At 37.3% G+C, this 24,403-nt stretch overlaps 1 protein-coding gene across 3 annotated transcripts in view; it reads right to left on the bottom strand.

Annotated features, from left to right (window-relative positions):
* Positions 1–24,403, bottom strand: part of GNB1L (G protein subunit beta 1 like) — a 48,725-nt gene that overhangs the window by 13,847 nt on the left and 10,475 nt on the right. Inside the window, exons 1-5 of one of the 3 annotated variants that reach the window (XM_067539861.1) lie at positions 9,401–10,748; positions 8,902–8,979; positions 5,266–5,403; positions 4,870–4,995; positions 2,042–2,204 (exon numbers count right to left, since the gene is read on the bottom strand). In XM_067539861.1, the coding sequence (XP_067395962.1) occupies positions 2,042–2,204; positions 4,870–4,995; positions 5,266–5,381 (405 nt within the window). In that variant the 5' untranslated portion in view covers positions 5,382–5,403; positions 8,902–8,979; positions 9,401–10,748. Of the gene's footprint in view, positions 1–2,041; positions 2,205–4,869; positions 4,996–5,265; positions 5,404–8,901; positions 8,980–9,400; positions 10,749–24,403 lie in introns of those variants that run through there. The other 2 variants (XM_067539860.1, XM_067539859.1) reach the window with 2 other exon arrangements.

Below are 24,403 nucleotides of genomic sequence, written 5' to 3'. Positions count from 1 at the left end.
AAACTTGAAGTTCTGTGTTTATATTGGTTTTGCTTAATAGAAGAAAGATTTGCCTTTGCCTGAGGTTAATAGTGTTCCTGGGTGGCTAAAGCTGGCCACAAGGAAACACACCCTTTTTCTTTTTCACATTAATAAAGCTTTTAACATGTTTCTGGCAAATTGGCAAGAGAAGTGCATGTAACGCATAATTGGTGATTTAAATGCAATCATGAACAAATAAATGCCTGTGCAGATCTTATTATTTATGAACTGAACCTGCTTTAAGACAAAATTACTCTTTTTTGGGCAACAGCCAAGCATAAACACTTATTAAGTCTTATTTTAATCATAAGCCACAAAAGTTCTCATTCTGTGTCTCACACAGTTCTGCCTATTTGGAGGTACTATATATTATAGAAACTTATGTGAATTTATGGAATCTTGACATAGGTCTAATGTAAAGGTTCACACAGAGAGTGGAATTTTTTTTACCTTGGAAGATAGCAAATCATTATCAGTTTGCAGGGCCCATGCACACAAATGCAAATAAAACAAAGATGAATTGTAAGACAAGGCAAAAAACTTTCCTCTTGTTGGATTAGGCGATTTTTTCATTATTTCATTCTTCATTGAGAGAGAGAAAGTGTGTGTATATAAGGACCAACCTTTCCCCCAAACCCTCCCAGCAGAATATGTTCCTTTCAGATTTAAGGTGAAGTTTTTGCTATAAAATGACTGTAGTACTTCATTCTTACTGAACAAATATGGGACAACCTTACATGGCCTTACTTACAGGCTTAGGGTTTGATCCTGCAAGGCACTGAGCATTCTGGCCTTGATCCAGCAAAGCACTAAAGTATGTTCATTACTTTAAAAGAATAAAATAATCCAGATTTTCTTGCTATCTGGGTACCATTTATTAATTTTACCTTGTGTGTGTGTGTGTGCGCGCGCGCCTTGAAACCCAAAAAATCAATTGTCCTTTGATGCCTATTTGTGATGTTTTGACACAATTTTTGTTATCTATATATGACATTATATGTCATTTTCTCTGTATTTCAGTTTTTTTGTATTCTAATGTCGTGTGTGGATGAGGATGTATTTTAATATTTATCTGTTTACCTCCCTCAAAAATAGAGATATAGATTGTATGCCAAACAAAATACAAATTAATTAAAGATTTCTACAATATAAAATTGATAAAATAGACACTATACAAACACAAAAGTTAACTCAATTTAAGATTACTTTTTAAAAAGATTTTGGCTGAATTTAGTGCTCACTCGAGATCAGATTAAGAGCACAAAAGTCCAGAACAAGTACACCAGGGGCAGTGGCAGTTCAAACTAATGCCCAATGTCCCTCAAGCCTGTTTTGAAAGGATCACCTCTATAGAGGAGGGGTTCAGCTTCCACATCCATTCAGTCCTTGGCCTCCCTATTGACATCACTAAGAAGTCTGTCAAATACTGGCAATTAGTTTGAGCTATGGATGTGTGTCCAGTAGGAACTGGACTGAGACCACCAAATCATGGCGCACAGACCAAACATCCATCTGTTAGTGATAACTTTCAACTATTTCCAACTTGGTCTTAGTAGAACCTTTAACCTAAGAGTGAAAGATTATTTTTAGTGTTACCAATCACCTCAGCCATTCAAATCTCCCACCATAACGTTACTTTAAATTTCAGATGAAACAACAGAACCTCAATATGATGAACTATTTGAACATTAAAGTTAGCCAGCAGATCACTAGCTCCCCCTTATTCAGATAGCTGTACTAACACAAGGTTTTCAAAACTCCTGCATATATAGGATCATCAGCTGCAAATATTTAAATGTCAGATAAAGCCAGGATAGATGCTTTGTTATTAGAGCATGATTTATGGTTCAATCATACCCCCAGCAGGTCCAATTAGTAGCCACAAAGAGCTCCTTATGCCTCTTCTCTAACAGATTATCTGACATGGATGATGTTTCCCCTTTTCAGACTATCTAATTTAAGGAACAAAGCATGCTAATGTTTCCCTCCTCCACGCAACAGAAAGGAACAGATTTCCTACCTCATCTAGGTCTTTTCCTGGCATGGCCATTAACCAATGTCCCTGTGCCACTTTCAATAGTGAACATTTGCAGAATCCCACATTCTCAGTGAAAACAGAATCTGTCACTGTGTTCCTTCCTTCTGCCAAATCCCAGAGGCAGATCTTTTGGTCACGACCCTGGCTTTTACAATAAAAAATAAATACACTAAGTGATATTTTACAAAATGAGTGTTTTTGCAATAAAAACAAGTTATATAATTCAAACATAACTACAAAGGTCAGAATCACACATAGCTTATATAACACAGTTTCTCCCTGAAATGAAATAAAAATTTCCCAGGTGTGTCATCAGATGAACCAGGCAAATAGTAATGACTATACTATACAGACCATGTAAAAGAAGGGGAAAAACAAAACAAAACAAAAGAAAAACACCGTTTACTATATAAGGCAAATGAGACAAAGGTCATACATGCAAAGAGGTTAAAAACTATGTCAAAAGATTCTCGGATTATTGTATATTTAGGGAGAGCTAATGGGAGAGAAACAAACAAGTAAAATGATGTGTAACAAGGGTTAACAAATTGGAGGCATGAGGCTGAAATTTCCCCTGGTGTGGTGGGCCAAAAGAAGAGGCTGCATCATGGATCTGCTGATACAATGGATGCACAGGAGTCACACCTCCTAGGTGCCACAGACAGAGGCTCTGTGCTGGTCTCACATACGCAGACACAGAAAGTCACAATGCAGGGGAGGGAATGAACAATTCCATCGGTATGTGAATCCAGTTGCCCCATCACACTACACTACTGGTGTACAGAAGATGTGGTTGTTATTCCAGTCCATAAGCTAAAACAGCACAGTATGTTGGTTATGGATCATGGGGATGAATTTTACCTCCCCTACCTTCTGCACGTCACAGGTATAGAACATGAATATTGAAAGCTTTATGCAGATAGAACAGATTTAACCCTAGGAAGTGGAGGTCTTCACGCCTTGAACATTGTTGATAAGAATGTTGTGGCTTGGCTTGTCCGGACTGCATACATCAAATAATAATAGTGGACTGAGATCATTCTCATCTAACATAGATCACCAAACCATCAGATGGTAATAACTTTCGGTCTCTATTGATGTGGGGTAGTTTGAAACTTGCATCCTATTTGACGAAATATTCCATCACCAATATCCTGAACCCCCCAGCTTCTCATAAATCAAATCTTCACATCATTTTTAAAGATGGAACATACATAGTCAATAAGTAAGAGCAAAAACTTAGTTTATTTCAGGGTCAAGTTACAAGCAATTGCAGGTGCATACCCAATATTTGTTGTTAACAAGCCTGAAACAATGAATTAATTAAATATACTCTATATTAAGTATCCAAATAGTTAGTGTATCTACTCTCAATTCCCCTAAAACCTCTTTTCCATGCATTAAATTATACAAATTCAAGTATTTTAAATTCTTACTAACAATTTTCTCACTTAACAGAAGTGTTAAGTAAAATTGTCATGTACAATAGCACTCCAATTTTATGAATATCCCTCTTATGAACCATTTTCTGCTTCTGACAATCTTCCTACCATAAAATGTGACTTCAATCCTACAGCCAATGTTTAAATTGTATAGGTTGAAAAGACAGCTCTGGCAGCAAAGAAGAGATGCTATTCTCTCAAAAAAAGAAAAATCAGGGACACCATATACATTTGCCAATGTACATTATCACTGAACAATTAATAAATTAAGTTATGCTCTGTATCTACTGTAATTTTGAGATGTTCAATTTTATGAACCTTGATTTTATAAACTCCACAATCCCAGTTATTTCATAAAACAGGAATTCTTATGAACAGTTCTGTAAACCATGGGACTTTACATTTTAAGAATCTATCAAGAGATGGGGAAAATGGTTTGCTCTGGTTAAATTTTAGATGCAGAAAGATAAGGAAAAATACAGGTAACTGCAGCCCTGGAATTAAATTCGATACTTAAAGCGTCATAATACTATAAATGCACAGCAGAGAATAGGTGAGGGCGAAAACTGGATAATTAGATGAACAATTTTAGCTCAATACCAAATTTCTTCAGGGTGTTAACTGAATTTAAGCAGACAACAAATATAAATGCTAATGAGCTCTATAGTACTTTACAAGAGATGTCTTTTCCTGATAAACATGTCAGAACACCTCAAAATCTCACAGATGCTTTGGCATCTGATGCAGAGAAGGTTGATCACCTGTGTATTCCAAGGTACACAGTAACCTCTCAAACATCCCTTCTTGCAGGAGAACATAACGTATTTTGTAATGGAGTGAGAATATGTAACCCAGCATTCTTGTTCAGTTTTGGTGGATACCAAGCCACCATTCCTGATCTTTCCCCACATCCTCCAATCCTTTACTTCTACCTCCTGAGCTCACTTATTGCCTTTGTCTCTACAGTTTTTTCCCTTGTAAACTTATTCTATATTTTTATAAAACTGTTATGGAACATTTGTCAGTTTACACCCGAATTTACTTTCTTCACATAAAGGCTTCAGGTTACCTCACTTCCATTAATGTACTGAATGACACTAGAAATACTGAATTATGATGTTGTACTTATACGAAGTAGGATTTATTATGAAGAAATTGATAACATTATTTTAGGCATTCTCAATTTTTATTTTTTGGTTCTTAAGTTTGTTCCTTTATTGAAAATTGTGTCTCACTTTGCTTTGTAAATTCAGAGACAAGACTTATAGTGACTTCAGAAATAAGTGATGCCTTCTTATAAATTATGTTATAGCAACAAGATTAATATAAACATCACAATCTCTTGTCCCTTTTGATTACTCCACTGACCTGAGAAGCCGGTCTCTGCCATAGATTGCTTCCACCCAGTACACAGACTTTCCTCCATGACCATCTAGTACTGTGTCCACCCTGCGTGTCTTCAGGTTCCAGATATGGATCAGCCCATTGGAAGACCTGATAGAGGAAATAGATGGTCTTTTCTGTGACAATCATATAAAATCTGATAAGAAATTTTGCTGCTCTTCCACCTTCTTGACTCCGAAGTTGTATGTACATACATAAGCTTCATTCAGTGCACCAAACATTTACTGGGAATACAGTTTGTTGTTTTTCCCAGCTATAATTTACTTAAGGTAAATGTTCTTTTTTTAAAAAAAAGGTTTGAAGGATGCTCATCTCCGCAACAACTTGTGGTGGGAAATTTACTTGAAGGCCTCTACTCACCCAGAGAAGAGAACAGGATAATTGGGTTCTTGGCCTCCACAGTAAAAATGTAGAGTTTGGATTTCAGCATTAGTACCCCGTAGTACAAACTGTGGGTCTGGAGGTGGAAGAGTCATACCAGCAATAATCTAGACACACCTTTCCAAGAAGAGAAATCAGAGAAAAGCACAAGATTTTCTTAATCACACAGTGTTAAGAAGTATATATCGTGAATAATAGAACTGCAACTGTGCTCTGTTTCAAACATTTGCTTCCTTTAAGAGTCTATGCTCCCCCCTTAAAGCTAATGTTATGTTGAGGCTATTAGCCATATATCCAAACACTTAATGGATCAAGCATCTATCAAATCTGCTTCTCATCTCTATCCATCCATGCTAAACTCTAACAAGTGCTGAGCTTGCTACATGAATATGCACCCATCATATATTTGAATATACAAATGTGTTCAGCTACTCTCCATGCTGCAAACTGGATTGACAAGTGACTACAAAATGGAAGGAACTTGATGCACAAATTTAGTGGAGCAAGCACATTTATAATTTCAGTTAGGCCGTTGGCAATTCTTTCCCCTTCCTTCTAAAATAATTCTTTCACTGTGCTCTCTGACAATGGACCATATACCCACTAAAAAGGATTTCAGGTGAGATAAGAGCTATAATCATTTTTACACAAGAATTTCATTACTCCCCAGTGTTCCAACTTTTGGTTCCAGATCTGGTTATTAAAAAAAATCATTATTTCCTTTTAACTTTATGAACACTATGTTAAATATTGCATTCAGAGGAGATTGCATTCTTCACAGGATTAGGAAGTGGATATAGATCTTTTCACCTTTAGGTCACTGGCTCAAATATGGCCCAGCATCAGTAATAATAAAAACATTATCGTTTGATGATTGGGCCTGGGAGACTATGTAAAGTAAGTCCTTGATCACAGACCATGATTCAATGGCGCTGTTAAGCATATGCATAAAACTTTAAGCACTTGAGTAATCCTGTTGAATTCAACGGAGCTACTCAGGTGATCCAGTTAGGCGCATTTTTAAGCACTTAGGAAAATGCCCATCGAAATAGTTATTAATTTAGCAGCCTTTATGAGCAATAAATTCACTTTAATTTGAAAAATGACACAGTAGGGAGCATTAGAAGCAGGTTTTCACTGAGTCCTTTCTGTGTGAAACTAGAAGCCAGGTTCATATAGCCTGTGTGTCTCTCTCTTACTTTACTCTTGCCTGTATACACATTAAGAAATGAATAGACTAAAAAGGGGGACTTTGTCATGATGGATGTTAATCATCATGACTCTTTCAAAAAGCTGTTTACTGATGTGTTCCACGAGCCCAAAGAATCACTCTCTATGTTAAATAATGAAGGCCAACAGGCTTCTTTCTTCCAGATGGGTTACAGTAGAGAAGTCACAGAGAACCGGAACACAGAAGTAAAACTAAGCATTACATGGAACATTAAAACATTTTAGTTTTTAAGTAGACATTAATTATGCATCCCCTGTCAGATTTAGACTCTTCCTTTATTTAATGGATGCATTGACTACTGAACCTCAGTTGAGATGAGAGATTTAATTATATCTTTGTTATTTATATAGCAGTGATCACCACAGTATCTATAATTTGTAATTAAACAAACTAATATTTTAGGTCTAGTCATGAAACAGGCTTTTACAGTGTAATATGTCTCTCTTCCTCAATAGCACTGAGCAGTAAGCTACAAAAATGATGATCTCAGTGTGTAACTTCCATGTTTTAATGCATGATTCATCTGTTTTATGATGTTGTCTGATGAGCCAAACTCATGACAAGCCTGGAATAAATTTTCAGATGGATTACACGCTTGTACGAGGTTTTTCCCCATGGTGAGATCCAACCCTTCAGTGCCTATCTGTAACGTACTTCATCCTTATTATGAGGCTGTCTGTTACAATAAGCACTTTGCTATTGAAGGTCACTTGATCAGAGCTCCATAACTGTACCTGAAACCATTTAATCACCCTCAAAGTGACAATTTGTCTTTGGAACCCTCTGAACATTTAATGTAGCTAACACAGAGCATGTCATAGGGAGGTGTCCCTTTTTATGAGGGAATGATTCCAAAATATAGTTCCAAGAGAGGGAGGGAATCAGCCCAGAGGTTATTTGGATTATGAGACAGGATTTAATAGCATTTTTCTAATTGCCAACACAGAAGTTTTGCTGACAGACTGTTAAGTGTGTGCATGGATGTGAGGAGGGTTTTAGCTGGCATGAAACAGATGCTCCTAATGCATGTCTTTACAAGGACAATACTGTAGAAAAATCCTCAGACTGGGATATAGGAAAAAATAATAGTAAACATACTTTATTCTCTTATGGATTCAAAGCAAGTTTTAGCTCTTTGGAAATAGGAGTTTGCTAGTTATATATACCAATCCGGAAATCTGGATGTAATAGTACATGGCTTTTTACAATAGCCCCATGTTGTGTTTTGCGACAGAATGAGGTTATTTTCTATTATTAATTGCTATTGCCAAACCATCAGAGGCTGCACGGCAAGAAAGACGAGCACAGCTTGATAAGAAGTGGCAGTGTCACAATTTTAAGTTTTCTACTGCTCTCTGCACCAGCTGTGACTTAGCAGTTTGGGCAACGGTCAGGGAACCATGAACCCCTAAATTTTAATCCCAACTCTGTGGCTAATTCCCTCTGTGAATCTGAAGTCACTTAAGGACCAACTTTCAAAGGTATTTAAGTGCCTAGAGACCCAAATAGGCTCCTAAATCATTTAGGGACTTTTGAAAATTTTGACGTTACGCACCTTGGTGCTTTTGAAAAATCCCACTAGGGGCTAAGTCCCATTTTCAAAAGTGACTAACACTGGCGTGAGGCCAGAATCAGGTCCCAGTCCTCTAAGCAGCAAAGAAAGTCCCACAGAAGGAAATGTATCAAAATACTTTTTAAAAAGTTCTCTGTCCTAGACTATATGCTTGACCCAGAGGCACCCAGATGTTGTGCCCATTGGCTTCAAGACAGGACATTGGAGTACATGAATTAAGTTTTGCTTATGACATTATTGGTTTGCAAGAGGACACCAGCCTTGAGAGATGCAACACATCTTTGCTGTACTTTGGTCTTGTTTTTTTTAAATAGACATCAATCCTGTTCTTATTTTTTTCTAGCCTTTCCTGTTCTGGTAACAGTATCCTCCTTCAGGGACCAAACTGTGCTCCAGAAGTACTTTTGACAAGGTACAATACAAACCCTAGATATATTATGTTGATTACTCTTGGTCCACCACCAACTGCATGCTGATTGGAAAACCCAGGTGTCCAGACTGGTATTCTAGTTAGCAAATGACTGTGCACATTGCATGTTATACTGTAAAAGGCTTTGCCGTGCAAGACATGTTTCTACTAAAATTGGGAATTGTTTAGTTGCCTTAAAAAATGTAAAGTTACATAATTTGAGAGAACAAATCACCAATAAAAACATCTATAAGGGAACTTTCCTTAAGTTATTTGAGTTTCTATGCAGTGAGTTTCTAGAAGCACCATGACTTCAGCATTTTATATATATATATATTAAAAAAAAGAATAGAAAAAAAGTTGAGCTTTCAATTTAAAATATGTAAATGTGAGAAAGATTACCTTTCAGAGAATTAAAACATTAACAGATTCCCACAGGAAAAATTCCATCTGAATTCAACAACTCTCTTGTTCCCACTCCTGTCGTTTGTATTTCCATCACACATTGAAGCAAAAACAAACTGCTATTAAACTATCATCCAAGCACCCCCTTCTCCCACCACCCCACAATTTAATCTGAGATACAGACAACTTGAGCAAAGACTAAAAAAAGGCTTTCTATTTTGTACTCATTTAGAGTAGCAAAAAGTTGGTGCTAAAGAGAGATTTTTCAGGTATGCCAGAGATAAATCTCTCTAGGCACGTCTGGCAAACTGACTTGGGACTCTAACTAGCAGGTGTGCAGACATAATTATTACTGCAAAATATTCGACACATCCAGGTGTGCTCATGATCAAATATATGAAATCCCTTTTAATTTTTGGAAATTCCTAGTCTACCAGGTGCCAACCTCCCAAAGAAGAGTAAGATTAAAGAATTAGTCAGTAAAAATATGAATAACCTTTTTTCTTCCCCGTTCTCAGGTATGAAAGCTGCTCTCCAGACTGCACTTCTGTCTTTTCCACTTGTTAGGTCCAAAGGTAACTTTGCTCCTTTCATAATGATTTTAAAGAAAAGTTTCCCACATCTTATAGCTAACTAACTGTAGCTATAACTATATAGCATCCACATTCAATAAAAATACACTGTATATAATTTCAAAGAAAACTGGTGGAAAGAACAATTTAATTAAGTTAATAGTATATAAAGCATAAATAATCAATTTACATTACACCCAATTCCATTTTCAGTTTTAAAATATAGTAGGTAGCCCTTGCAATATGAGCTAACTAGAGGGGCCCTAGGGCCAATCTTGTCCATGCTTTCTGACTATAAATCATAATAGACAACTAAGCTCTCATGGTGGGGCCCTTCCAGCAGTACCCATACTGTATGACTGCATTTAAAAATTGTGGGCCTGCCCCAAATCAGTTGGCTACCATCTTACTGGTTGGCTGGATGACCTGACGGCCTTCCGCCAATCTACTCTACTTCAAATGCCAAAACACAATGGAACTTGCACACATCCCAGACAACAGTAGTTGGGGCAAATGCTTTATTGACATGTGGCATTTCTAGCAGGCAAGGGATCAGAGTCCAGGATTACAAGTATCCATTTTATCCAAACATAACTAAAATACAGATGGTCTGGCAGCTTCAGATATATCTGCAGAAAGCAAATGAACTGCTTATTTCAAAGTATTTGCAGTTTTCAGCATACTAAGAAAATGTGCTCCAAAAGCAGGTTAAATATTTGGTAAACACAAACGCCCACCAGCCTTTTGTGGTAAATTGTCAGCCCACTGCCTTTGAGTTTGACTCTATAAATCCTGTGATCTTTACAAAATAAAACACTGAAGTAAGGAAGAGCATTTAAATGGGAGAAGTATCTGAGTAAAAGGATGTTTAGTTTGTATGCCATCACAAACCAAAAATGTAACAAGACCTTTTCTTTGTCTTTCCTTTTTTTTTTTTTGGTAAATGAAACAACTTGGAATTCAAATCCAGATTCAGGCTACACAAAACAGGAGTTTGGCATTCTCATCCTGGACCCCATTTGTACATATCACACCTTCACCACATAATTTGATATAATTGCCAGTCTCTCCTCAAGTTAAACACAGGACACAAACTGCACAATATGCTGAAGTGAGAACTGAGGTACACTGGAAGAACTAGGGGTAGGAGGGAAGCTTGCAGAGTAACTGCCTGCATGTGACACTTGACTTGCTTTTAGACATGTGAGCATTACATTGACTTTTGAAAAATTTGCAAGCAAAACATGAAATCATCTCTTTCAATTAAAACTAATAAATGTGACAATTAAGCTTTTTTATTTTACATGGCTGTTTGATATCTTTCTTGCTATACTACTAATATTATACTACTACTAATTCTATATATCTTGCTTCAGTGTTCACATTTAAAAAGTTAATTAAGAAAATACAGTGGGTTTCAAATAGAATGATTTGACACATAAAAGTACAAATGAAAGTTTCCTTCCTTTTAGCAATGTGTATATCCAGTGCTTTACATTCGCATTAGCTAATTACTTAGCATATTTATTCTTTATGTTTGTCCTCAGATATCAATGTCAAAGTAGGAATTAAGCATGATGTTGTATCTTAAAGGATTCATGTTAAAAACTAAGCAAAAATAAAAACATGGCAATGGAAAGGAAGAATGCACTAGTGTGAACTGAAATCTGAACACAGAAATAACATAATCAAGAGATTTCCATACTGACATAACACTCTTGCTTTTAAAACTTTAAATTTGGAGACATAAGAGCATCAAACAGGACTTGCTGATTTATATGACCAAGCTATACAATAACATATTAACTGATATCATTAACCTGCTGCCACACATCCTATGTTATGATTGACTAAAGGCCCGGATTTTTACAGGTTGGGAACACTCAGTGCTGCCAGAGCTTTCATTCTAACTGGCCACAAAATAGTTGTTAATGACCAGTAATGACTGATTGCTCAGAAGAATACTTCAAAACAAGAAGTCTAATTTTGAGAGATGCAGAGTAGCTCCATCTGCCACTGAAATCAACAGGAGGTTCGGAGCTCAATCTCCTTCAGGATCTGCCCCAAAGTTAGCTTCTTTCCTTCCTCCATGTAGGGAACAATGGTCGTTTCCACATTTTCATCGTCAGAGCCAATAAATGGGTATGGAGCAAACTGATGTATTTATCAGCCACTGGTGCAAATATATGCCAAGAAATCCAATCAGAGCAGGAAAAAAATGGTTACTAATAGCAATACCATGTGATTTTTTTCAATCATTTTCAGTCAGAGAAAGACTAGTTGCAGTTTTAGCACCTTTTCTCCTTTAACTAGTCATCATCTAACTGATAGAGACCAAAACACAATACAGTTATGTCTTTAAATAATTAAGTCTGTAAGGAAAATGTACATAAATTTCAACATACGACTTTCAGAAATATTTGGGATCTGAGTATTTGGGATCCAAATACTTCCATCTGCAACTAAAAAACACTTACTATAATTATTTTCCATATGAAAACACAGATTCAGCATGGGAACAAAACTAAGAACACTGAGTTAGCATATGGATCTCATTGCCCCTATACATTTTAGTCACTGAAACAAAAAGCTATTAATCAATATGTAAAAGCCATAAATTAACATAAACATTAATCATTCTAATACTCCTAGTGTGTCAGAATGATAATTTTTTTTCAGTCTTTCATTTTGACATGCTCGCCTTCAGCTATCAGCTGGCTGACCTTTCTTAACACAGTTAAACATTTTAGGCATTGCAAATCTCACTGAAGTAAACATTTTTGAGAAAGCCAAATATCATGGCTACACTTATGCCATTGCACTTGTTTTTAATGTCAGGCTAAAATACAGCATTAAAACACAGCTGAAACTGATGAAATTTTAGTGTTTCATAAACAGGTTCATTGTGCAGATTAAGGAAAAAGAAACCCATCTGTTTTGCTTTACGAAGCCATTAATTGCTCAGTAAAGTGCAATGATAAAACTACAGAAAGCCTTGTTTTAGGAGAAAGAAATCTGACACAAAGTACACAGTAGTTCAATGCCAAAACAGACTCTCCATATGGCTAATGCAAAAAGATATAGAACCTCTAAAACCAAATCTCCTTGAAAAATTAAAGAATGTGAAAATGCACAAAATAAATGAAAAAAGGCTTCACACAATTGTCTCTGTATAACACAACATTCAGGCTTAAAGTTGAATTCAAGTTTGCACACTTGATAAATCATTGCAATCTAGCAGAAAATTGATAAGCCAAGGACCATCAAAAGGTTGTTTTGAGTAGCCTTTCAGTTCAGCCATGCATAGCAATCTGTCAGCAACAGAGATCTGTCTACCCAGCCTCCTTAATTAGGGGTGCTGCCCACTCCAGCATCAGGCATGAATCTCTTGCTTCCAACAGCAAGATCTCGCTAATATTGTCCTCAGACTGCAAAGGTTTAATTAAACACCTTCCAGACATTTTAGCAGACATTTCCTGAAATACCCTTGTTTAGTAGCAAACTATGAAAAAAAAAACTGACAGAGAAGAAATATATCAAGTTCTGACAGCAACTGAAATTAATCAGGCCAAATTTATGTGTCTGCAATTAAGGATTCCATAATTCTGAGCAATTAAAATATATACTTTATTTGAAAACTAATTAATTCTAGACACATATTTTTCCCATGACAAACTTTTATGATTACTTGATTTATTCACTTCTAATTACTCTTTAATTACTCTAGCCTTGTATAATATTATACTATTTTTCTGGCATTTGACCAACAAAGACAGTATGCGGATTGCAATTCCATTGTGCAACAGCAGACTCTGTAATGCCAGTTTCAACACCACATTTATTTATTTCTCTGTTCTATTACTTCTCTTTTCCTCCCACAGGGGCACATGAACATGAAACACAATACGCACTGGATAACTTTTTGTGTTCTATAGATTTTCTCCTTCAAAATGTAAAATGTAACATAAAACTTGTTTTAATTCAATATAAATGCATCCGCAATATGATACTGTATAATAAAAATGCAACTCTTAGGAAATGACATTACAATTCTAACATATATATCACAAAATGGCTAGTCAATTGACTATTGACATATTGGGCCAGTTCCTCAGCTGCAGTAAACTGGGGTTAACTCTACTCCAATCTCCCGCACATGAGCTGGCCTGTGATAGTTGACAATAATGGAGGGAAGAGTCCAAAAACCTGGTTACAAAGGAAGTACATGATACTCCATTCCTTTTAACGTCTCGATCAGTTTTACCTGAATTAAACTAACCTCCATTTGAAAAATTGAGTTACATGAGATTCAGTCAAATAAAAAACCCTCTCACACCTTGTTTTATAAATAATAATTTGCGGAGGAGTGGTATCTGTAGCAAACAATGTTATAGCACAAATTAACTTAAATATTACAAATAGAAGTAACAGTGACATTTTTGTTCCCGTCTTTACCACTTCAGAGGTAAAAACTATCCATTGAAAAATCCCACAAGCCACTGATGCCCCTTTATTGTTAAGAGCCTTTAAACTTCCTTCAGTGTACCCTTTTCTCAAATTCCTAATACTTGCTGTCTGGTCAAAGTTGGCAATCCACCTCTGTGGATCTGTGTGGATTTTTTGCAGGAACAGGAATTGAGAAGGGATTCTTTTTAAACATATATGGAACCAACATGTTCATATTCTTTTAAATCTTGTGAAACTGTTACTGGATTTTATGCTATTTTTTCTGCTACAAAATTTACAGCATTTACCACAGATACACTTAGCCAAAATAATCCTAATTCTAGAGAAAACAAATTATTTCACTGTGCACGGTAAAAAATTCTACCCAGACTGACTATCTCCTAGTTGAGCTCTCTCTAACAAGGCTGCCAAAATATTTTCTTTTATCCTTGTTCTCCCATTTTCTAAAACACACAGAGAGAGCACTGACGAAATACAAAATCATTGGAAAAGGTGGAGAGGAAGGAAAGTATTTTTAGGGTTAACTCAAGCAAGCAATCCTATAAGCATTGTCATATTACAGGATACATTTACACCAGAATACTGTATTTACTACTTTCACAAGGTTTCTTTTTCTAAGATTTATTTTATAGATTTGTTTCAGGAAACAACTTTTTAAAAAATCTACCTACGTGACTAATAGTCAACAGTATTAAATTTAAATAAGTAAACAAATAGTAAATCCGCTGTTGTGCTTATAGAATCATAGGATTAGAAGGGACTGCAAGAATCATCTAGTCTAACCACTGCCAAGATGCAGGATTTGTTGTAGCTAACCCATCCAAGACAGATGGCTATCCAGCCTTGTTTTCCTAGTCCATATTTTGGATCCAGTCCTGCAAATCCTTACTCACATAAACAATCCCATTGAAGTTAGTGAGGTCTACAGGATTAGGCTCTTAAAACAAAGTATTAATTATTTAATCTCAGGTGCAGAAATAATATCTATAAACTCATTCCTTCTTCAGAATCTTTATGCTTGTTAACTAAGCCATAGTACAGCTTTGAGGCAAGTATTATTATCAATCATTTTACAGACAAAGAAACTGAGGCAGAGAGGTTAAGTGATTTGCCCAAGATAACAAGAGCCAGGATAAGCATAGAATTCATAGGCTCCCAGATCTATGCTCAAATCCCTCTGTAAGCACAATGAAAGTGAACTCACTAAAAGTTTTCTAAGAAAAGAGAGGCCTTTAAATTATGGAATTAAATTTGTGTGACATTCCTCTACTCTGCATTAATTCATTAGGTCAAAATTTGCAGGCTTTATTAGGCAAAAGACCCATTGGTGTCAGTGGGAGTTTTGCCTCAATAAGAACTGTAGAATTTGGTCCATAATTTTTACTATTTTAAGAATCAAATTTTTACTTTATTTTTTTAAAAAGGCCCAATGTAATGCACATCAACCATTTCAAATTTAGGATTCAGAGAAGCAGATAATAAAGCATTCAAGAACTCACTAGAATTCAAGATTAATAGGCATCAGCATCTCCTTTATGTCCACTGTGATTCCCATCAGATACAATATAAGTAGATGTTATTTGGATAAGCCTAGTTATCAGATGGCAATTTAGTCCAAGAACTCTCACAAGAATGCCCGGTAATTCTGGTGCAAACAGGAATTACATGTATAGGGTAAATGTTACCTGATCATCAAATACAACAAATATTTATTTTAACTGATTTGCCTAATCTTAGATACAAAATCATAATTGTTCTTCCATGTCAACTTTATCACATAATTCTAGATCCATTGTCCATGACCATGTAGGTGCAGTTGTTAAATATACTCATTTTGAGAAAGACAAATTGGGTGAGGTTATATTTTAAATATTTAATAACTTTGGTACTAACTGAAGAACAGCTCTGTGCAGCTCAAAAGCTTGTCTCTCCACCAACAGAGGTTGGTACATTAAAAGATATTACCTCACCCACCTTGTCTCTCTCATATGCTGGCACCAACATAGCTATAACCACACTGCAGTACTCATTTTCCACATTCCTGAGATAACAATATCAGATATTAAAAACAAGTAAATGGTCAAAATGTGACGGATATTAATAAAAAAGTAAGTGAAAAACTGCAATACCAGTTTAGTAATTCTTCAATGACCTTCACACTAGAATTTCTAGTATTGATCATTACAGATGCCTGGTACATTCTGATTAGTTAGCTCTTCAATATTTTTAAGGGGTCATGTCTTACAATTGCTGTTTATTTCTCTTCACTTGCTAAACCAAAAGCTACTGAAGACCGTTAACATGTCTGAAGTGTTATTACTTATTTAAAGCTTCAGTCCCCTTGTCCAATATGAACCACAATTGACCAAAAAAAAAAAAAAATCCCCCACAGTGAAATCCAAAACTATTTCACCATCTTGATTCTGAATCTTGAACTAGCTTGCAGTACCTGAACTTGAACTTCCAGCCTTTGAATGGGCTCTGAACAGTCCCTATTGTACTGCTTTTATATGCTGGCAGGAACTGAAGTGTCAGTCTTTCATCAGATAATCAGATTATGTCAAATTCTGACCAAATTCATTAAGAAAACCTTAACCAGCATCATTATCTCAAACCAGAAAATCTAGATCAAAGTATAACAGATTTTACAGCACAATAAAACTGATTATAAATATTTAAACACTAATTAAAGTGCCTCTATTGTTAAAAAGCAAATAAATAATTGAAAGCTACCTCTCTTTATAAAACTATCCAAGTCCACCATATTTATCCACTGTTTCACAGAAAATCAGGGTCAAGATTGGGTGGAGGTGGGAAGAAGTGCATTTAAAAGGGAGTCATTTGAGAACATGGAGGATAGCTAGAGTTTTAAATAATTTGTCTGAAGTAAGCCACTCCAAATGCTCATTTCAATGAAAGATTGTTAACCCTGTAACGTCTTTACTAAACTCCTTCCTATCAGACAAAGATCTGACGGAAAATGTCAGCTATTTAGGTGAGAGGCTCCAGATTGAGGAGATGGAAGTCACCTCAGAAAGAATAAGAGAGGAAGAATGTTTTTTTTTAAATTCTATGGTAAAAAAATTAATTCATAGACTAACAAAACTATATAAAAGTCTGCCAAATTTTGCTAAAATTTCCATCTTCTTGTCTGTGTGTATAAAGAGCTATATAACTAAAATCTGGTGCCATTGTAAACATGTTGTATTTTACTGTTCATACACAGATATAGTGTCTGTGCTATAAACCCTCATGTTTCACGTATTAAGAAGTCCTAAGCAATTGCCTTTTCCTCCCCATTCCAAATGGATATCAGACATAGATATCATTCTTTGAAGAGAAAACAGAGCATTCACGAGAGGAAGGAATTAGGTACTGACTAATCCATGAACAACAACAACAAAAAAGACAGTCACCAATACTGGTTTGACTCACTTCCAAGTATAATCAGATTCTCCATCTGTAACTCAAATTTAAAAACTATAATAATTTACGGAAAGGGGATTAATTTAGCCATTTTGAGTCAAAGACTTATTTCATAGCTTCATCCCAAATCCTGTATATTGTTAGGATCCCTTTCCCCTTTGAAGACTTAGTGAATGATTGAAGCTTCTACTTTCTGTGAAACAGATAACACAAGACCAGTAATCTGACTCTAAGCCACTGGATAAAGGCAGTTTGTTTCCTCTTAGCCCATCTGTCAACACCTCTTCAGTAATTAGTCCTAATTATTACAAAGGGCTAGCCTCCCATTCGCATTATTAAATCAGAAATAGTATCATAGCCAGGTATCTTTCAACACCTACCAGACCAGCGACCTTCGATTTCATTGAATTTTCTATCAGTATCCGCCTTCGCAAGAGCCTAGGCAGTAATTTTAGCATCAGCTTCAAAGATGCAGATCCCACAGTGGAATTCCAGAGATGCATTCATATACACACCCACATCATGTGACAGGAGAGCAAGCAACATAACTGACCTTTACATTGTTCCCTAAACCACTGTGATATCAAACACATATTCAGTTTTATACAAAAGAACTTTTTTGGGCTTAGAAGTCTTCCTTTGAACTAAATACTAATAGGGAAGCTAATGGCATCCCGGCTGCAAATATAACAATTTCACATGTTTAAGGAATAATAATGAGATATTGCTATAATTTGGAACAAGAGTTTTTTTTTCTTTAAAGGAGGACCTGCACAAATAAAACAAAATGACCCCTCCCACCCTCAACATGGGCTTGTGCCTGTATAAAGAAGGCTTGATGGATTTTTATTTATTTATTTGTGTGTCCCCTATATTTGAAATTCAGATTTGGTCTTCTCTGGAAGGCTTTAGATGTCTGGAAAACTTACAGGGTTACAATAATCACAGATATCAAGGAAGTGAAACAATTAGTTGAGAAAAGCCTTTGTTTTTGTTAACATATATTTAACCAAAACTCTTTGAAAGAAAAAGGTGTCTGTGTTAAGGACTCAGCACCTTTTCCCTTTCACTGGAAGGTAGAGCATGTAATCACAATGCACATCTGAGCCCACTAGTGAGGCCTTGTTTACAATGGGATTTTCAGCAACCAATGCAAACCCTTAGCTTAGACAAGGTGCACTGGTATAAACGGCACTGGTGCAGGCTATGACTTGCACCAATGCAACACTAAGGGTTTGTACCAATGAAGGCACAGCAGTGCACCTACATGCAAAAACTCCAGTGCAGACAAAGCGTGAATCCTCCAACAAAAACAAGGGACATAAGACATGATGTCCCTCATGTTTTGTCTGCTCCTATTTTACCTTAGAAACATTTTAAAATAATCCTTTTATGCTATATTTATTCATAATATAGAAGCATACGAAGGCACAGTTAGTACCAAACACTCTTATTAGATTTCCCTTTATGAAGCTCTAATGGTTAAACTAAGAGCTGCAGCATGAAGTGGATTTCCTCCCTTACAGTGTCACTTGTATCATTAAAAAAAACCTTTATAAAAATCAAAATCAGATGTGCCTTTAAAGGGAGACGGCATTTCTCCACTGAACAAATATGATTCCAGTTAGTCTACCCAGCACAAGATTCTCCTGAGCTCTAAGAGTTTTTGGATTTCTATAGTAGGGCTAAACAAGAGAGAAAACAGGTAAATACTGAAGGTGAGTACTTGGGCAGGCAGAGGGTGACTGTACTGTTCAAATGCTGGAGAAATAGCATAGTAGTTTAAATAGTTTTAAAAACACCTGGACTTCCTGGAACTACCAGTTAAAATCCCAGCAGAACTGACTCAGTCCTTCATGCTTCCAAGTTAAACAGCCCACTTCCAGCTACCACGTGTTTATCTTTCAGTGTAGATCTTTAAAGGTCCTATCTGTTCTGCATCAACACTAAAAAACCCTCGGCACTTTTAGTAAGAGTTTGCCTTGGTGTCCTAGGTCAAATCCTTCTCCACCCCACTACAGTGAAGCATGCCAGTTGGCTACCACTCTGCACCCCGGAGTTGGCTGCATTTCAATAGAGTATTTTTCTATAGACAGCTCCTGCCCTACGTTGTGCCATATGAAAAGCTAGGGGTGGAATGAATATTTCTCATATGCGCCTCACATCCTCTTAGTTGCATTTTTATGGAAACTAACTGATCAAAAAACAAGAAATAATTATATAAACAGGCATACACAATGTAGCCTTGAAAAGAAAAATAGGCACAATCATGAAGGATGAAAGAGAAAAGTCATCCAAGCTACAGCTCCAGGGCCAGTTCAGGAACTGAGGAGAGGGTGCCCATATCTTTCCGACTCCAGGGCTGACAGGGCAGTTCGGCCACTGGCGCAGGCCAGGCCTAACTCACATTCCCAGCTTTCACAGCATCTATGGGTCTTGCAGCAGCAGGAAACAACCAGGGTGCAGTAAGGCCAGGCCTCTTCCTCTCTTCCTCTTATGGCCTGCCTCAGAAAGGCCCTGGCTCTGAAATGATTATGGGACTGATCCTGCAGTCTTTATTCAGGTTAAACTCCCAACAAATTTTTCACTCAATTTAATAAAATCACTAGACACAGCATACTACACGTGTTGTAATGATGCTCACTCTGTAAGATGGTAACACCATGTTAAAAAAAAAAAAAAGTGCTAATGACTATATTCCTGTACAACTTCTCTTTAAACAAAAGCAAACTGGTGTAATGATTGCTTTGTTTCTGATATTTACATGGCAAGGATTGGTAAGCTAGTTAAAACTTCCTAAATAAAATAAATAAACAAACAGAAAAAACCCTGGAGTTTAACCTGAATAACAGGATCAGATATGACTTCCACGACAGTTTTTGCAGGGAGAAATGAGGCCCAGGTTTGTTAAATTGCTGATGACCTACCTCTGCACAAGTTACAAAACTGTGTATTTATTTGCATATGAGAATATTTGAAGGAAACACCCTTTTGCAGTTTCCTCAGTGGTAAAAGGGCCCTATCCTCCAAATGCTGACAATACAAAAATAACTAAACAAGACTATTCACATGAATAAAGATGTTTGTGCAAAAATTGCAAGTCCTGAGTTCACAGAAGAATTCTGCGCCAACCGTATTACATCTGCTATTGCAATAGATTCTTCAGGGTTGATGCTAGGTCCTTTTTTGTACATAAATGACTTTTGTTTATGTTTGCAGAATGTTATTCTAAAGTTTTATTGGATGCTATGAATTATGTGCGTTCATAAATTTCTTATGGATATAGTAGGAGTTAGATTTCAAAAATGCATATAAAAGATAATATAATAGAGAGCAGTATTCTAAATAAGAGCTCAAAATAGCTAAACCCAAGCCAACATTGTGATAATGTGGACAAGTCAATACATCATGTGAAGCATGTACCCCACTATGAACATATATACAAATGTGAATCCAATATAACCAGGATTAAATATGGATTGCATATTCATGCAGAGGATTGGGGTTTTTTTAAATCTGTAAATTTAAATTTTCTAAACTGTTATTCCTTGCTTTAGTTATTGGTACATGTATGGTTTGGCAAAATAACTCCTTTAAGTAATAGTTTGTACATTTTAAGTGCACAGATAATATTTAATAAAAGCCTTTATACCACTATATCCTTTATAAAACTTGGCTGGATTTCACTGGCTGGACTTTGGGTATTTAGCTAGTTCCGGCTGGATTTTTAAAACCCTGGAGAGCTTGGTATGGAATGTGTCTGTTCATATTACTGCCAGTCACTAATAAATAGTGTTGAAGACCCTCTGGAATCTAAATCTTAGCTATTCCTCACATACCCATTCAGCACTGGGCATTTTAGATTCATTTATATACAGCACTTGGCTAGGAAAGAAAGTCCCAGGCATCCACAAGAGCTGTAATTTCAGGCAATCAACAGGAATGTTAATGGCCTTATAGCATCAGGAGCCTGATTCTGAGAGCTGCTGTGCACCCATAACTCCCAATGAAGTCAGTGGTTTCAGCACTTCTCAGGAACAGGTCCAATGTCAGATTTTTTTCTTCAAGGACCCATTTACAGTCCATTGTATTCAACAGCCTCTTTCCCACTGACTGCCAAAGGTGCATCCTCTGCAGTTGCTGGAAGAACTAAGAAGGGAACAACCAGGACAAAGTATAAAAATCATCAACAAGATTAGACAGAAGCAACATTACATCAAATTAAAGTAATCACCAGAAAATAGGACTTCTCTAAAATATTCACAATATGCGAAATTGTGCCTTGAGGCTTAGCCCTGTGTCAGTGCGGCAGGTAGCTACACCACCGCAGGAGGAGCACCCGGAAGAAAGTGTGACTCAGAGAGCCACAATTCCTTCCCTGCTCCCTTCTTGCTTGGGGGGAGAGTAAATTAGGGTACAGCTTACTCCTAGCCAGCATTACGTAGAGAGGACCATCACGTAGAGAGGAGCCCATTTCCTGCCCTCCCCCCACTCGGCTCAGGGTGGTGGTGGTGGTGGGAATAGTAAGCATGCAGGCTTTATGGTCCCTCCTTCCCCCCATCCCTCCAAAGCAGTCAAAAGCAGCCATGACATGGGGTCAGGAGGGGAGATGGTGGAAGGGGACATTCCCACTATTCCCCTAAATGGCTGTGCTAGGGCTAGAGACATACTAGCCCAATGCTGGTTTTAGCATGACACAGAAGAATGCTTTTAAGAAGATACACTTCAAGTACCTAAGCACAATAACTCACATTTCATGGCTATGATAGAGATTGTCTTTATTTATTTTAAATATAGGGTACATTTAAAATATTTAATTACGTTTTGGAGGGATCCAGTTACACAGCATTTCTGGTGTAAAAGATACCACAATTAAGTGTGTTTGTTATATAACTATAGAGCAGTAAAATAGAGGTAGGTTTCACCCCCATTATGCTGATGGAGAAACAGTCCAAGCGAGGTTTAAATGACTTGTTAAGGGTTCAAAAGCAGCAATTTTGGAATGGGATTAGAATTCAGGAGTTCCTATCACCCACTCCTGTGATCAGACCACTAGGCTGTGCCCGTCCCTCACAGAATTTTTTTTTTAATTGTGGGACGGCGGTGTTGTCTAGTGGTTAGAGGCAGAAAATGATAGTCAGGAGGCTATGAGTTCCTTTCCTAACTCGGCCACAAGTCTCTCCTTAAGGCTAGTCACCTGGGGAAACTGAGGTACAGTGAGGCATGAAAATATCAAAGATATTGAAGACTGAATAATGTATTTAATCACTATGAGGCATTTCAGTTCACCTTTACATGAAATTTCATCTAATAAATGGACTCCACATGGGCACAAGTGTCTGCCTGCATGCATCTTATTGGAGGGTCAGGGCTCAATTGATTAATGATGTAAATCACCTTGATGATTATATTAAAAATCTTGCATTTCTATGCTGGAAGATGAGTTACAATACCTACCTCTTAATCATGAATACCATCCAAAGTGTCGGAAATTATACACAACCCTTTCTTTGGCAAACAATTTAAATAAATGATGTCATAGAAAAAAGACAGATGATAAAACAGATAAATTCTAATGACTCGATTGTGGCACTAAGCTGCAGTTCAAAGTAGAAGGTAGCAAGGATGCACAATGAGCAGGAGCACCTATAGGCCTACCTCAGCTGAGGGGGAGTCAGACATTGCATCATCCTTGGATAGGATGCAGTGTGTGCTCTCCTGGAACAGGCTACTTGCTAGTCAGTAAAGTGGAGCATGGCCCTGCCATCTCCCTCCCTCTATAAGGCAGCTAGCGTTACTGTGGGCACTAGCCTGAAGCACAGCTTGCAACCTGTCGAGCTCAAATGCTGCCACTGAGCCAAGCTCCTGTGTGGGTGCACAAGGGCAGGTGGGTAAGGAAGTTCCTTACATCCTCTCACCCCAACTCGTGCACTCCAGCAGGGAGGGACTGAACTATTACTCACTGTGAAAAATGTCTTACACCTGACAAAAAGCTCAAATATTTCATGCAATAAAAAGGAAAAAAAATCCATTTTCATCCACCCGCACCCCGATAAACCATTTTGTCTCTCATTTCACCTAAACAAGCATGTGTGTGAAGATCTACAGAGCTTTTCAAGCACCCTGTAAAGTGTACATGGCTGATTAATCTGTATTACCCACTTTGTTTCCCAACCACTGGGAATTAACAAGCAAAACAAAGTAAGTCAAGCAGCACACTTCCAAGCTGGAATGGCAGCCACTTCTATGGTAACACCAACAATCACACAAATAATATAAAAAGGAAGGACTTCCATTAGCTTCACTTCTAAAGAGGGAGTGGGAGGAATGGTGTGTCAAACTGCAATCAAGGAAGTACATATGCCAACTGGAAAAACTGACTATAAAAAGTTTTCTTACATAAACACAAAAGGAAGTAACCAACACCCTCAATTGTTCAGTGAGGAGTGGGGGGTCTGTAAATGCAACTACAAAAACAAGTGAAAATGAAACAATTCCTGAATGTTCTACCTGCTCATAATTATCCCCATATTCATTGTTCTAGTTCAACAAGGTAAAACTGTCAACAGGTTTTAGAATTTGAGGCACAAATGATAAAATTAAAAGACAAATTAAGTTCAAGAAGTAAAAATGGGCCAATCATACAAAAAGAACAGATTTATTAGCATGATTGTAGGAAGGCGCAGTGGCCTTCCTCTGAGTGTGGGCCCGAGGAAGGGCCGCAAGCACCCAATCAGATTCTAGACAGGCCGGCAGCACAGTCTGCCCGGCAACTGGACAGCTGGCCACCGATAGGTCCTGCCAGACGGCCAACCCAGCAGCAGGAGGGCGGGGCCTCAGGGGGACAGCAGCCATAAAAAGCAGGCCCTGTAGCTCAGAAGGGGGAAGGCTGCTGCTGGAGGCAGATGCACTGTCTTGCCAGCTGCAGTGAAGGGTTGAGCCATGCCAGGCCTCTGCCCCAGGTAACCCTCTCCTGACCCTGAGGCCCCAGGAGTGACCCCGGTGGCCCGCCTCTAAGGCCTGGATTGGGCCTC

The sequence above is a fragment of the Emydura macquarii genome, unplaced genomic scaffold (assembly GCF_026122565.2).
Source record: "Emydura macquarii macquarii isolate MOO-44397 ecotype Brisbane River unplaced genomic scaffold, CSIRO-AGI_Emac_v2 contig_554, whole genome shotgun sequence".
Taxonomy (NCBI): Eukaryota; Metazoa; Chordata; order Testudines; family Chelidae; genus Emydura; species Emydura macquarii.
The sequence above is the reverse complement of the archived record's forward strand: the minus strand, read 5'-3'. Positions and strand labels throughout refer to the sequence as shown.